The following is a 15,793-nucleotide window of genomic DNA, read 5'->3' on the forward strand; positions in this document are numbered from 1 at the left end:
ATATAACATATAGCGCCCCACTAGTGTGGAAAATATGTAATATATATATAAATATATTTTTGAATGTCCAATTTTGGCCCATTTTTGCACATTCACTGTGGTCATTCTTTTTGCCCATTTGCCAACAGTTTTCATCCGATTTACTTCTAACTTCGCATGTATCATCTCAAGACCTGGGACAACAACTGGGGAAAAAAATCTTGACTTTTTGAAATACTATATGACAGGGGCGGGGCCTCAAATTTTGCCTTTAATATTTACTTCATCAAAAAAGGAAATGCTTAATAATTCCGCTGTACAAGCTCCAAAAAATCCCAAACTCCTTATGCATCCTAATAGCCACGGCCTGAAAACATGTATATGATAATATTTGGTTATCCATGTAGCGCCACCTAGTGGTGACAATAAATTTCATACTTTATATTTTTATCTATTGTGCCGAGCCCGTTTGAGGGATCCAGAAAATTTGTCAGAAAAGCCTTAAGATGTTGATCATGCCCAACACTGAATATTGTAACTTTTTGCCAAAGGGCGTGGCCGTTACGGTGCCACGAAGTCTGATGATTCACCGTGACAATAAAAGCTGCGTTAACTTGACCCAGATGATCTTATCTCCTAAAAATTTCACACATTTGATGAGAGTCCAGGTCTGAATACATCTACAAACTTATATTTATTCATACTGATAGCGCCACCTACTGGCAAATATTTTTTTCATTTTTTCTTCTACTTTTTTTCTCCAACCACATTACCTGGATCTACCTCATATTTGCTCCGAAGAGTGTTTAGGCCTCCATGATGTCATAAGTTTTCGCGAATGGCTGTGGGCGTGGCAAGGTACTGTTCGGCAAGAAAACAATGTCAATTTTGAGGGCCTAAACATGCACAGAAACTCATGAAACTTGGCAGACACATCTGGCCTGGCAAAATGAGCAATATTTTATCATGTTTTGTGTGATTTTTACAAAAATTATTCACTAGCGCCTCCTAGAATTTTTTAACAAAGTAGAACCAGTTGCACGTTTTGCAAGTGCAAGATCTATGAAGTGCAAGATCTACGAAAAAAAATGGTATTTGAGGGAGCCCAAGACTTACAAAAAAGTTTCTTGAACCCATATGCTTAAATGAACAGGAAGTGAGCTCCGAATTTTTTAATGTACGATTTTTGCCAATTTTTTAACATTTACAGGGGGCATACTCTGCTCAATTCTCCTACACGTTTAATCCAATTGACTTCAATCTTGGCCTGGACCATGTCAAGACCTGGGTTATCAACAGGGAGAAAAAATCTTGAGTTTTCTAAATACTATATGACGGAGGCAGGGCATCATATCTTGTGCTTCATATTTCCTTCGCTACGAAAGACAAAATACATAACTCCCCGGTACATGCGCCAAAAAATCCCAAACTTCACTTGCATCTTTATAGTCACGACCTGAAGGTATCTCTATGACAATAGTCAGTTATAATAATATAGCGTAACCTAGCTCTTGGGTCGACAAAAAAAAAAGACAACACCTAAGGTATTTTGTCCCAAATTTGGATACTCTTTGTAAGTGTGATAACTGTCATTTATGTTTATTTTTTTTATTTTTACTTTCCACCACCCAAAATGGTCAGTGACATCAGAACAATTCATATATATGAACTTATATTTGTTTATTTATGATGCCCTCTATGGACAATAAAAGCAATATTGTGCTATGAGTAAAACTAACTATGATGTGTGTGTGAGTGTGTGTGTGTGTGTATATATATATATATATATATATATATATATATATATATATATATATATATATATATATATATACATACTGATTTTTGAGGGTCTTATCATTGACCAAAAAGCTTTACACACTCATCACACCTGGCAAAATAAACTTCCATATGTAAAGGTTTATTATGTAATTTTCAACGAAATTCTGCTTCCAATGTGCCACTACCCCAACGTGCCAGTACCCCAACCTGCAAGTACCCCAAAGTGGCCCAGGCTGTGAGGGCCCTTTATAGCTGCCCGCATCTCTAGTTCATTTTGGTCTTACTAAATGTTAGGTCCCAAGCAGAGAAAACCTTGATGAATAATGATTTTATTGTTCAACCCAAATTAGATTTTACACCCTTCACTGAAACCTGTTTAGACCAATATAACAATACAACCAGTCCCATTGAATCAACCACTCCAAACTTCGGTTTTACGAGTGAAAAGCAAAGTGAGGCATCTTTGTCCCTGGCCGTACCCAACGATCCAAAGAGTGAATGCTTAACATCATATGATTAAACTTATTTGAAAACCCGACCGAAAAGTATTGGCATAAACATCCAAGTAGTACGCTACGTGTATTTTTTGTAAGTTTCTCAGTTTTTTTCTCTCGCAAATCTGCCACTTTATAAAGTTTTTTTCTCTGAATATTGCCCCTACCCTCTAAAAAAATATATGTTTTTATGTGGCACTAATACGCAGTTGTATTAAAAAGACATTCAGAAAACAAACAAATAAAAAATTGCAGAACCTAAAACGCCTGTTGCGGGTAGTCCACAGCAGGGAGCAAGCAGATATACGGTAGCATAGTGCTACCCCAGAAATTGCAACACGTTACTGGCATCACTGCCCTTAGCACTAATTAGAACAAGTAGTCAAGAAAATTAATGTGTGTCTTATTTTGGAATATTGGATATCAGAAAACATGACCCAATCTTGGGTCAAGTTTATCAGGTGTTGGTTTCAAAAGTTCATTGTCATGATTACAGTAATACTATTATAGTACCACTTGATTCTGCTATCCTCGTCCATGACAGATCAGCAACACTAACCAGATAAGTGAAATAAATTCTGAATTAATTATAGACGAGGAAGCCTGGGCACTTATTTCTCTGATGTCATACGTACGTGGTAAGCCACATACTGTGCATTTGTTTATTTGTCCTTTACTTTTTACTTTTTTCCCCCCTTTTCTTAACCTTTCTGCAGGTTTCTTGATAGGAGGAGATGTCTTGCGCCTCCTCCATGGTCACATGGATGAGTGTTTAACTGTTCCATCTGAAGACCACGGGGAGGAGCAGAAGAGGTAATATGCGCATGTACATTATTTTTTCATTTTTTCATTTTATGAATGAATCACCCAGCTATTAAAATTGCTGAGTGAAATGTAGCTAGCAATTAACAAGCTAGCAATTAACAAATACCAAAGAATGAGATTAACCAAGGACTATAACACTGATTATTACGTGTTAAATGTTAATGCAAATTTGAGCAATCACTAGATACTAGAGGTTACATGACTTCAGATTTTTTCAATGTCAACATTATTAATGTGATGAAAGTCCAGTCAATGTCTACTAGTCGCTGATCACACTGTCAATGTTTTTTAAGTACAATACCTATTACCTAATGGTTGGAATGGATCCATCACACTTTGGTGGTCTTTGTTTTTAGTTTGGTTATATCATACAGTGACTGTTACGAAAATCAATTATGTCTAGTATAATCATGTTTATACTGAAAAAAATTAAGCTCTGTGACATTTGACACACCATTGTTACAGTATGAGGTTGAAAATACGTACGATTCTGGCTGCAAGAGAGGAGGCATTACTAGTTCCAACATACTTTTATTTTAGTTATTCACTGTCACTAAAATACAGTGGAATCTTTTATGCATGCTGGTTACTAAAAGTGTCTTTAAAAACATAAAAGTAAAAATGCCTTTTATAGCTCTGAATACAGTAATTCCACACTTGTTAGCAATTATGTATACATACATATATATATATATATACATCCATCCATTTTCTTAACCGCTCGTCCTCACAAGGGTCGCGGGGGGCACTGAAGCCTATCCCAGCTGGCTTTGGGCAGTAGGCGGGGTACACCCTAAACTGTTTGCCAGCCAATCACAGTGCACACAGAGACGAACAACCATCCACACTCACAATCACACCTATGGACAATTTGAAATGTTCAATTAGTCTGCCATTCATGTCTTTGGAATGTGGGAGGAAACCGGAGCACCCGGAGAAAACCCACGCAAGCACAGGGAGAACATGCAAACTCCACCCAGGAAGGTCGAAGCCCGGACTAGATCTCACGTCCTCTGCACTGGGTGGCAGACGTGCTAACCAGTCATCGAACGTGCCGCCCATATATATATATATATATATATATATATATATATATATATATATATATATATATATATATATATATATATATATATATATATATATATATATTCCACTGTGGTTATTATTAAATGTGTGTGGCTTTGGTTTCTGTGGTTTCTCTTTTCATGTTTCTGAAAAATTCTATGAATGATTTACCAATTTTGACACTGAATATTATATTATTTTTAATTCAGTTGAATGGTTAAATTGCTATTATGTACCATTTTAATTAAAAAGTGAGAGAATGATGATATAAAGAAATCTTTTGACCATTTGCAAATGGTGACAAACTGCGCAGTGGATGATAGTGGGACTGATATCTTATCATCTTTACAAAAAATGTTTATCACCAGAACGGTGCATTATGAGGGTGGAGCAGTGTCCAGTCATGCCAGGTCCCTGTGGAGGCTAGAGACTCTGCGAGTTCTGTAAGTGTTTATAAAGTATGTAAAAACACACTAACAACAAACGCATCCACAACCAGATCACAGTTAAAGATACAGAACACAGTAGCACTTTATATATTACCAGAGGTGGGCGTGTCAATGAATTTTGAGTGCCTGTCCTTAGGCAATCGTTAACAGTTGGGACACCATTCTGTTATCGTCAATCTGTCAATATTTCAAGCCAAACCAACCTGTAAACGTCAATCCGTCAAGTCATTGCTAAAATACAGCCTCTATTTTAGGACCAACAGTAAATTTCATGGGCACAGTCCGTCGATCATTAGTCTGTTAACATTATTTTTACCACGTTTCTGTCATGCTAAATTACATTTTGTTGCCACTATTTTTGGCTTGACTTGGTTTATTATGTTGCTATTATTTTTCTCAGCAATGTTGCTACATATAGTAAGTGCACACGATACATTTTAACGTGCCTGATGTAAAATAAATGAACTGAGCACTAAACTATTGCTTGAACAAACCTAGCAATAACGATGAATTTACAACAGGAGAAAAACATAATCTGTAGTCACCCGAGCTCTGCAAGACAGCCAGCTATCACGATTGGGAGAAGAGCCAGAAGAGAGAAGGTTTGGAGAATTTTGTGCATAGTTAGCACACTAACTAGCACAGTGAGTATTTATTTACTTGTTTACTAAAGAAGAAAAATAGTAGCTCGGCCGCAGTCCCTGGAAACAAATGTAAGTGCTCTGCAGTGCCTCAGCGAATTGGGCATCTGTCAGTGTTTCCATCATTTGTTATTTGTTAGCAAGACGAGTGTCCGTTATTGACGGATTGAGAAGGTCCGTTGGTGCTGAGCCGGTCATTGATGATTGCACTGATGGACGAAAACCCACTTCTGGTAATGCTTTCCGTCAATTTTTTTAAATTTCCCATCATTCATTAATCATCAACAAAACGGGCTTCCGCCATTGTCAGTATTGACGGATTTGCCCACCTCTGTATATTGTTAATTATATATACATATCTATCTATCTATGAGATTCATTTTTCAAAAATCCTTTCCAGTTGAATACATTTTGTAGAAACTTTATTTGTACGTATGCCACCATTGTTTACGACGCAACACATTCTGCGTTGTGACGTAGACTGGCCACTCGCTCTCTGCTGAGCAATGCGAAACGGTATAAAGAAAGTGAGGTAAGTCTCGAAGCATTCCTAAAGAAACAAAATGCGATTCATGGTGCTCTCTTTCTCGCTCTCTTTATACCTGTTTCACATTTTATATAATTTTTTGTATTTAATTTAATTAAATTGTATTTTTTAAATGTCTGTTTTAATTTTCCCTTATTTTGGCAGTTTTGGTCCTTAATACACTTAAACAGATCTATTTTGTCTAAAAAAAGGCTGGTGCTAAAAGTTTTTTCTTTTTCTTTTCCAGGTGGAGTGGTAGTCATATTCGCTGGGGCCAGCCATTCAGACTAAGACACGTGACTAGTGGGAAGTATCTGAGTCTGACAAAGGAGAAATCATTACTACTAATGGAAAAAGAAAAGGCTGATGTCAAGTCAACAGCATTTTGTTTCAGATCTTCCAAGGTATGTGCTGTAGTCACAGCATCTGCTCGAAACGTTTCTTTGCCTTGTATTCTTCAATTGCACTGCTTGATTCAAGCACTTTTCTCAAAGAACTGCTGTTGTCTCTCTGTTAGGAAAAGGTAGACCTTGGCGTAAAAAAGGAAGTGGATGGAATGGGTACCCCTGAAATTAAGTATGGTGACTCAGTGTGTTACATTCAGCATGTTGACACCGGTTTGTGGCTCACATACCAGACAGCTGATGCAAAATCTGCACGCATCGGTGAGGTTCAAAGAAAGGTAACATTATGTTTTATGGTAAAGGTAGTATTTTGTTTTGTATTTTCATCTTTCTTCTTGTGTGAGATTGAGCATTAAGTGATAACAATACCACTATAGCGCCGACATGAGTAGTTGTCTTTGTACGACGACGTATTAGGGTTACATATAAATATATATTTTTTTAGAGGGTGGGGGCAATATTCAGAGAAAAAAAGCTCATGGGGAAATCAAACCGTGGCGGAGTATGCTTCTATATCAGGCTTCACCAATTCCGGTCCTTGAGGTCCGGAGTCCTGCAAGTTTTAGATGTTTCAGCCTACTTGCACACCTGATTCAGATAATCAGGTCATCAGCATGCCTGATAAAGATCCTGATTTTTAGTATCAGGTGTAGGGGTTGGTGGAAACATGTAAAACCTGCAGGACTCCACACCTCGAGGACCGGAATTGGTGAACGCTGTTCCATATCAATGAAAAATGGTGCACTGATGTCACAGAGCTCAACACACGCTGCAGCACCATCAGAGAAAATGGAGGGGCACGGAGCACAGAGGATGGTCAATAGACAGTTTTAATGGCGTCATAAAATCTGTGCAAGTTGTTTGCATTGGCAAATCCCTTGATTTGAGCAGCCTTCTCCAGCCACTGGTTATTTTCCATTTGACGAAAATCAGCCTGGACAGTGGGCTGAAAGTGAGAGAACCTCTCTCTCAGAGTAGGATGAAGTGTCAAGTGCTGCTTTGTGTGAATTATTTTTTCTGAGAGAGAAGTTCACAGATCTTAATAGCAATTTCGTTAAACTAGTCATTTTTTTTTTGACTGGGGTTATCACACTGTTGCTTGTCTTGAAAAGAACTGTTGCAATGGAGTTGCACTCGTAAGTGATGGCAACGCAGCAAAATTTGTCGGAATTGTCAGGGATAGTAGCAATGACATTTGCAAGAGCACTACGAAGCTCAGTTAGCCTCTACAGGTCTGCAAAAAGTGCTCGATTCATGTGCTTTTCACTCGAGTGCGTATGGATAGGTGGATGACTTTTAACCACAGGAGAGACCGAATTAGACGGTGCTCAGTTCGGCATTCGTCATCTGTGAGAGCTCGAATGACCATTATGTCCCGTTGATCTTGTTTTCGGGTGATTATGTCGTCGATCAAGTGCCAGTGCTTGGACCGTGGATGCATCCATGAGGTCATAAGTTTGTTAGGGAGCTGGAACATGGAGTTTGTTATTATGAGGATGTGTTGAGTTTGAGGAGCCGGATGCTGTTCTTATTGGCTTTCCCGATTTCACGTTTCTCTATGACGCCATACCAATACCTCATGGTTGTTGCCAACCCTGGCATTTAAATCACCAGGCAAAAGTATTTTGTCAGCCCGGGGGAAAGACAATAAGCAGTGGTTAAGTGCATTGTAGAAAGCATCCTTCACATCTGCTAAAGGGAGTGTAGGAGCATAGGCATAGGCATATGATGATGGTAGCAGATCTTTTGGAAGCCTTTGACATTGGCGAAGAACCGAGGACTTGATAGCAAAGCCAATGCCATGTATCCTGTTTTAGTCATCTGGCAAGCCTCTCCAGAAGAAAGTATAGCCTGCCCCAATCTCTTGGAGAAAGTTTTCATCAAGGAGACGATTTTCATTGAGCGTGGCCATGTCAATGTCATATCAACCAAGCTCAGATGCAAATTATTATTATCAATGCAGTGCAAACAACGTGGGCGTTCACCACTAGTGTGGTTCTTAGGGTCCAGCAGAGTCTTGACGTTCCATATAGGAACTTAAAGGCTCTGAACTTGCATTTCAAAGGTTTTCTGTTCTTTGGACTCCAAAAAGGGATGCCTTAGTGGCAGGGCACTAGGTGATTTGGTGCCCCTAGGCGAAAGTATAGATTGTAGTCCCCCCAGTAATACAAATAAATAGAATAAGTACAGTGCAATACAACTGTTTAGTGAAATTTGTGCTGACATTATTAACTACAAAATGTTTTCAAACTATGTACAATATATTTGTGTAAGATACATATAAAAAGTATTACAAATAATGAGGTCAATGACGGACGGCCATTTTGTTAACAATTGACGGGAAACTTCGAAGAATTTACGAAAATTAACACTATTTTGATGTTTATTTCTATAGACAATTCTGATTGACTGACATACATGTCTCTACCCTGGGCCCGTTTTTCCTCCTCCTCCTTTCGCCGCTTTCTTAATGCAGTACCTGAGGGCTTGGACCTTTTCATTGTAAAGGTTTTTGATGTATAGACAGCAACATAAGCGAGCCATTCATCTATCAATAGCGCTAACACGCTGAGATGATGCGGACCCCTCACCCTACCTTTTACTGTAAACAGCAGCAGCAGGTCAGATTTACGGTGCCAGGTCATGATCTCATATTTATTTGGACTAGAAGTCATAAAAAAATAGTTATTATATAAAATATATACGCGGTATAATATAACACATATAAATAATGTAATGTAATAATGTAAAATAAATTTAATACATATGCTCTATAACATTTTGTAGCATCCTCGGTTGAAATAAAGGTGGTCTCTCCAACTGATGGTTCACAACTTTTATTAAACCATCCTTTGTGTGAACACACTGTAAGATCTACAATACAAATGAACAAAAATTGACATTAATAACTCAAATGGTATGTTTTGTGTATCCTTTTACCGTATTTAAGCCATATACTAGGGTGACCATATTCCCATAAAAATAAAAAAAGAGGACACTTGACCAGGCCTTGAAATTGTGGTACCAGTCGCAGTATTAGTCACACAATTCCAACCGGACATTTTAATGAATTTATAAACCCCCTGGACGCCCCAACAGGACACAAGACTGTCCTTAGTAGCGCCGTCTTCCAAGTGCAGAGAAGACGTGTGCGCGCCAGAGGAAATCAAAGAAAACTGAAGTTTACAACTAATTCACTGAATGATTCTTTAGCACTTGACTGAGAAGGGAGCGAGGTTCGTATTGGAGCAATGTTTCATTGTTTAACTAATGTTGCTACAAATTAAGACTGTCTGGCCTCCCAAAAGAGGAAATGATTGGTCACCCTACCATATACTAGAAATGAATTTGCCTTAAATACCTTTTATAGTCTTGACAATCTCTTGAGTACAATATATATTGTAAATAAACATTTTAACCTTGCCTGTTGCCTTTATAAATACCTTAAAACAAAAATAAACCATACAGAAATACAGATTCTTAGTCACTAAACCAAAGAGCGTTAGCACACTCCAGTGGACGAAAATGGTAACATTTTACTTTGGAGTAACTTACACAATGAACATGAAATGTAGCAACATTAGTTAAACAATGAAACATTGGTCCAATACGAACCTCGCTCCCTTCTCAGTCAAGTGCTAAAGAATCGTTCAGTGAATTAGTTGTAAACTTCAGTTTTCTCTGATTTCCTCTGGCGCGCACACGTCTTCTCTGCACTTGGAAGACGGCGCTACTAAGTACGTCGGTTACTTACGTCAGTTCCTACCGGTTTATGAGACTTTTTCCTGTATCCTTCAAAATAAAATGATCAACTATATTATAATAGCTCAATAAAACAACGCAATTCTGCAATACAAAAATGCAATAACCAAAATAATAGCAGGGTCATTTACATATTTTATTTGAGAAAACCTGAGGGGGAAAAATATTTGTTAACTTTTTTTTTTGCCCTGAAATTTGGCGCCCCTCCACTAGATGGCGCCCTAGGCGACCGCCTAATTTGCCTATGCCCTGCTTAGTGGGCGTGGCTACCCCATCACGTCAGGGTGAAATAGACAATGTTTAGATCACCTTTTATCTGCCCCTCTTCGGATAGAGGTGGAAAGTGCGAACCAATGGCTGCCCAGTACTGCAGGTCGGTCACGTATTGAGCGCCAGTTCATTCCACAACACAACGGCCGTCTTGCCTGCATCGCCAAGTGTGCTTGAAGTAGACAAAGGCCTTCCTTCCGGCTTCCTCCAGAACATGCCTCCTTTGCCGGCCTACCAGTCACCGCTGGACTTGAAAGCGATAAGTGATGGAAATGATGAGATGATTGAGAGAGGGATCGCTGCCTAATAAAGGTATTTATGTGATGAGGGGGCTGCACATTCTGGCAAAACTACCGTCTCGACCCGAAAATGCTGGTGGCAAGAAGACCAAGACGACTTACGGGCTGCAATGACATGCATGACCCCTGCCTATGGTAGGGAACAGCCTCAATGCAGTGACGTGCCACATCCCTCGTTATTTGCCAGGGTCGTACGACAGTTGCCATCCAAGGATCATGAGACTGCCCTTCCCAACACAAGATTTTCTGTCAGCGTTTTCTCCTTTAGCCTTTGCCTAAAAAGGCTGACCCACAAGGCAGTGGGGTGCATTAGGGCACTCCAAGGACAAAAGTATAGGGCCGCCCCTGCAGGCAGCTGTTGATTAAGTTCACCTGTTTTTCATAATGGTTTTAAACTGAGATCAATGTTGAGGCCTTGATACACCAATCAAACGTCAGAATTCAGGATGTGTCCGGGCGTCAATATGCACCGTCTGATTAATGTATAAAATTATCATTAATAAGCTTTTTTGAGCACCAGCCAATGTGGCTGGTAACTCTTGAAAGTTACCAACCAAAAGGAATTTGCACCAGCCAATGTTTTTTTTTTTTTGCTTTAGCTCTGCTGTTACCTCTCTCACACTACCACTGTCCGTTTCTCGCAGTGGTAGCACTCTAGATTGTAGCATGAAATATTTGCATTTGCACAGCCAATGGGCGTGTTTAATGTCACTATGTAGCATTACAGCAAGTATTTATTGTAGGAGTAACTGTCAGGTACGGTTGGGCATCGTTTGAATCTGGATGCTTACGGTTCTGATTCTGGTTCTTTGAATAATTCCAACAAGAAGGGCAGGGCTCATGGGGAGGCGGCAGGAGCCCTAACAATATTAATGTCAATTGATTTTTTTTATGTATATGAATGCATCTTTATTTTTGAGAACCTCAAGAAAATACAATGCAGCAGGCATTTAAAGGGACATTGTGTAATCCTTGTAATCTAGTGAACTACTCGTTAATTTGAAACAAAATGATTTCAGTAATATGCCCAAAAAATATGTTCTATCACATCAAAATAGATAGTTCTATACTTGTTTTTCTTGTCGCCATCAAATTTTGAATAAGTTCATAATTCCTCTGCGATAAGAAAACGGTTTGAAAGTATAAAGGGGGTTTAAGAGTGTCAAGCGAGTGTCTTTGCTATATCATACAATATTGACCAAAGCCTGCTGAAACGCGCAGCACCCTCGCCTGCCTGCCCCGCTCAATGCGATAAGGGTTTAAGATGTTCTTTTCAGATTTATTTTGTGTCCTTTGATAGAAATAGAAGTGGTGTTTTTCTGATTGTCTTCATTGTTTTTTCTTCACATCAGGCCCTCATGCACCATGAAGGTCATATGGATGACGGGCTGACATTGTCTCGGTCACAACATGAAGAAAGTCACACTGCCAGAGTTATCCGCAGTACCGTGTTCTTATTCAACATGTTCATCAGGTGGGTGGAACATACTGTATCCATTCAGTCATGCACAATGGCCCAAATTAACTGGCTGGGCTTTGGACAATGGTTTCGGCAGCTTCACTGAAACACCAAGTCTGTTAAGAAAGGTCAATGAGGTTAATGTAGCTTCGCCAGTTGTACCCACAAGACCGTAATGATTCAGAGCACTGTCAATAATGATCAAGAACTACAGTATGCTTATAGGAGTTATATCATCCATTGTGCTTAGTAACGTCTTAAACTCCATCCTGTGTGCATTCATTCATTATTCGTATCGATTATCCTCACAAGGGCCATGGATGTGCTGGAGACAGGGGCGGGTTGGCCATCGGGAATTTCGTGAGTTTCCCGAATGGCCAGTCCATTTTGTGCTCACCCTCTGATCGCTGCATGTTACCGTCCTCCATGCACATTTCCTTCACGAGTCAACAAACGACAAATAGTAATCGCTGGATGCCGTCCCGTCCCTCCCACATCGATGAGTTGAATTTGGCGCATGTCATCAATCTTATTTTGCTTGACTAATACAGATAGAATAGGGCAGTTTGCACTATTGTGTGATGGAACACAACCTACTCCGAGCAAATCAAAGTGTCTCCCCTCAATGTCTTTAAAATGAGGGCAGTTGAGGCGCACACAATGCTTGACGTTGCCTTGCAGCCTTGATCATGCATCTCAAATTGTTGTATCTGTTGGTGTGTCTGCACAGTGTGCACCCATCAAGTGTGAAATTATTATTATTGTTAGTTAGGAATAACACCGTTCAAAGTAGCTTAAGTAAGTACAGTACTTAGTGGCCATGGCCGAACGGACTGTAAAAACATTCCTAACCGAGTCCGAACCGAGTCCTAACAATTCCTAACGAAGTCCTAACAGTTCCCCATTTTTGGTGTGGTCAAGTGGTAGAGTATTCGTCCTGAGACTGGGAGCTCGTGAGTTCAATCCCCGGCCGGGTCATACCAAAGACTATAAAAATGAGACCCATATGCCTCCCTGCTTGACACTCAGCATTACGGGTTGGAATTGGGGGTTTAGAAGACCAAATGATCACTCAGTGGATGGGTCAAATGCGGAGAGCAAATTTCACCCCACTTAGATGGGCGTGACAATCAGTGGTACTTTAAACTTTAATAAAATATTTTCATAACTCTTCTGATGAAACATCGACTTAAAACTAGTGGAATTTTAGCTTTGCCATGGCCTGAGCGGGTCTGTATTATTTTTACTGGCACTAAACAACTTTGAGGAGGATGGTGGGAACACTGTGACACAAAAAACTACAAATCTGCTGACTGCTTTATGGCATACGTCACTTCCCCCTTTCCACATTTGTTACAAAGACGGAAGTCAATTTAAGCGTTGACTCAGGGTTACTGCTTTCCTGGCAGAAGCTGCAAAACACCTGAAAAGTTTTGAGGAGACAAAAAAGAAAAAGGGAAGCTACCCGGATAAAAGGACAGTCAAGGATTAACATTGACCAGACTTTCACTCGCTGGCATGAGCTCAAAAACAAAGTAGTGCGCTTGTCCTCATGAGAAATTAGGTCTTCCTTCAGGCATAACATTCCCGCTTTTGTCCATATGGCACCGCCATAATAAACGTAAACTGAAAGTTCCTTAGTGATGCTTTAAACTAACGACGTTGGATAACTCCATCTTCCAATTATTTTTCCCGTACTTGAAACGGCGTTATCGTTATTGTACGTTAAATGCATTGTGTTACAATTGATTTATTAGTTTACCAGTCGACTACTGCGTAATCCTTCCTAACACACTCCGGTTCCACAAAAAGGCTGCCGGTTGGGGAGAGCTCCGTTGTCGATAACAGATCATGAACTTCCGACTTACATCCGCCTGCAAGATTGTATCTGGACCAGGGACTCCTTCCGATGACGTCACATTAAGACAGCTCCAATTGAGCAACATCGGAAAAAAAAATTCCCGTTCATCTTGATCATTTGTGTCCATATAAAATACAGAGATTTACATTTTTATGATTGTTTTACATTTATATGTGAATGTTTCTGATAAAAAAAAAGAAAGAAGGCGGGGAAAATATACTTAGGGTCTTAGGTCTTAGAGTCACTTCCGATTATGGCCCGACAGGTCCTGCCCACTGTCGGTACCAGATATGAAAGTAAAAGTGTAATATTTAAATTGTTTGATATAAAGCGTTTTTTTAAAGTAGTGAAAGTTATTCTGCCTGGTAACGAGTGCCTTTTATTATAAAGTAATTCAATTACTAACTCAGCTACTTTTTTTTTTTACGTATTTTTTTTTTTGCAAGTAATTAGTAACTATAACTAATTCCTTTCAAGTAACATTCACAACACTGGTTATTTTTATAATTCGGGCCAGAGAAGCTACTGCTGCGAGGTACCTATTGTTTTTCCTCCTTCTTCTTCTTCGTCTTCGTCTTTGTCTTTTTCTTCTTCTTCTCCGCAAATGATCACATTTTTGACTCCCTAGACATGAATGAAAACTCAGCAAATTTTGCACACTCTTCGGGCACGGCGAAAATGTGATATCATGAAGTTGTCATAATGGCATGGCTCCATAGCGCGCCATACAGGACAAAAATAAAAACCAATCCCAACACGTTTGACCTACAGCTACGAAAATTGGCAGGCATGTGTAGCACCCCGAGACGTACAAAAGAAGTCTATTACGGCTATATCCTAAAATGTACAGGAAGTGAGCTATGAATTTTTGAATGTCCAATTTTTGCCCATTCACAGGGGTCATACATTTGACCCCTTTTCCTAGACGATACATTCAATTGAGTTCAAACTTGGCCTGTATCATCTCAAAACCTGGGACAACTGGGGAAAAAATCTTGAGTTTTCAAAATGCAATATTACAGGAGCGGGGCCTCAAACTTTGCGTTTCATATTTGCTTCGTCACAAAGGAAAAAATGTTTACTAACTCCCCTGTACATGCTCCAAAAAATCCCAAACTTCTCATGTATGTTAATAGTCACGACCTAAAGGCATCTAAATGATAATATTTGGTTATATCTATATCGCCACCGAGTGGTGACAAAAATTGAATGTTTTTACATTTTCCTCTGCACCAAGCCCGTGAAAAGGATCCAGTTGTCACAGAAGCCTTAACATGTTGATCATGCCCCACACTAAATATTGTGACTTTTCAACAAAGGGCGTGGCCATGACGATGCTGCAAAAAATCTGATGATTCACCGTGACAATAAAAGCTGCTTTAACTTGACCCAGATGATCCTATCTTCTCCAAATTTCACACATTTGATGAGAGTCCAGTTCTGAAGACATCTACAAACTTATATTTCATCATAGTCATAGCGCCCTCTACTGGCCAAATTAAATACATGTTTTTTTCTTCGATGTTGTTCTCCAACCGGGTTAATCAGATCTACCTTATATTTGCTTAGAAGACTGTTTAGGCCTTCATGGTGGTACAACACGAAGTTTGCGACTTTTCATGAAACACTGTGAGCGGGGCTACACACTGTTCGTCAAGAAAACAACGCCAATATTTAGGGCCTAAACATGCACAGAAACTCGTGAAACTTGGCACACACATCTGGCCTGACAAAATGAGCAATATTTTATCGTGTATTGTACGATTTTTACTAAGATGACTCACTAACGCCCCCTAATAATATTTAGCGAAGCAGCCCCGGTTGTACGTTTAAGCAAGATTTAAGAAAACATTTTGGTATATGAGGGAGCCCAAGACCTACAAAAAAGTCTCTTGAACCCTAATGCTAAAAGAAATAGGAAGTGAGCTACAAATTTTTGAATGTCCCATTTTTGCAGATTTTTACATATTTGCA

General features: G+C 39.4%; 1 protein-coding gene across 1 annotated transcript in view; it reads left to right on the top strand.

Annotated features, from left to right (window-relative positions):
- ryr2a (ryanodine receptor 2a (cardiac)) overlaps positions 1-15,793 on the top strand; it is a 221,846-nt gene that overhangs the window by 45,919 nt on the left and 160,134 nt on the right. The window contains exons 8-12 of the mRNA XM_086065047.1: positions 2,972-3,068; positions 4,517-4,591; positions 6,012-6,168; positions 6,282-6,446; positions 11,852-11,973. Coding sequence (XP_085921173.1) covers positions 2,972-3,068; positions 4,517-4,591; positions 6,012-6,168; positions 6,282-6,446; positions 11,852-11,973 — 616 coding nt within the window. The remainder of the gene's footprint in view (positions 1-2,971; positions 3,069-4,516; positions 4,592-6,011; positions 6,169-6,281; positions 6,447-11,851; positions 11,974-15,793) is intronic.

The sequence above is a fragment of the Leptonotus elevatus genome, chromosome 20, assembly GCF_054856555.1.
Source record: "Leptonotus elevatus isolate MCC_2025b chromosome 20, RoL_Lele_1.0, whole genome shotgun sequence".
NCBI lineage: Eukaryota > Metazoa > Chordata > Actinopteri > Syngnathiformes > Syngnathidae > Leptonotus > Leptonotus elevatus.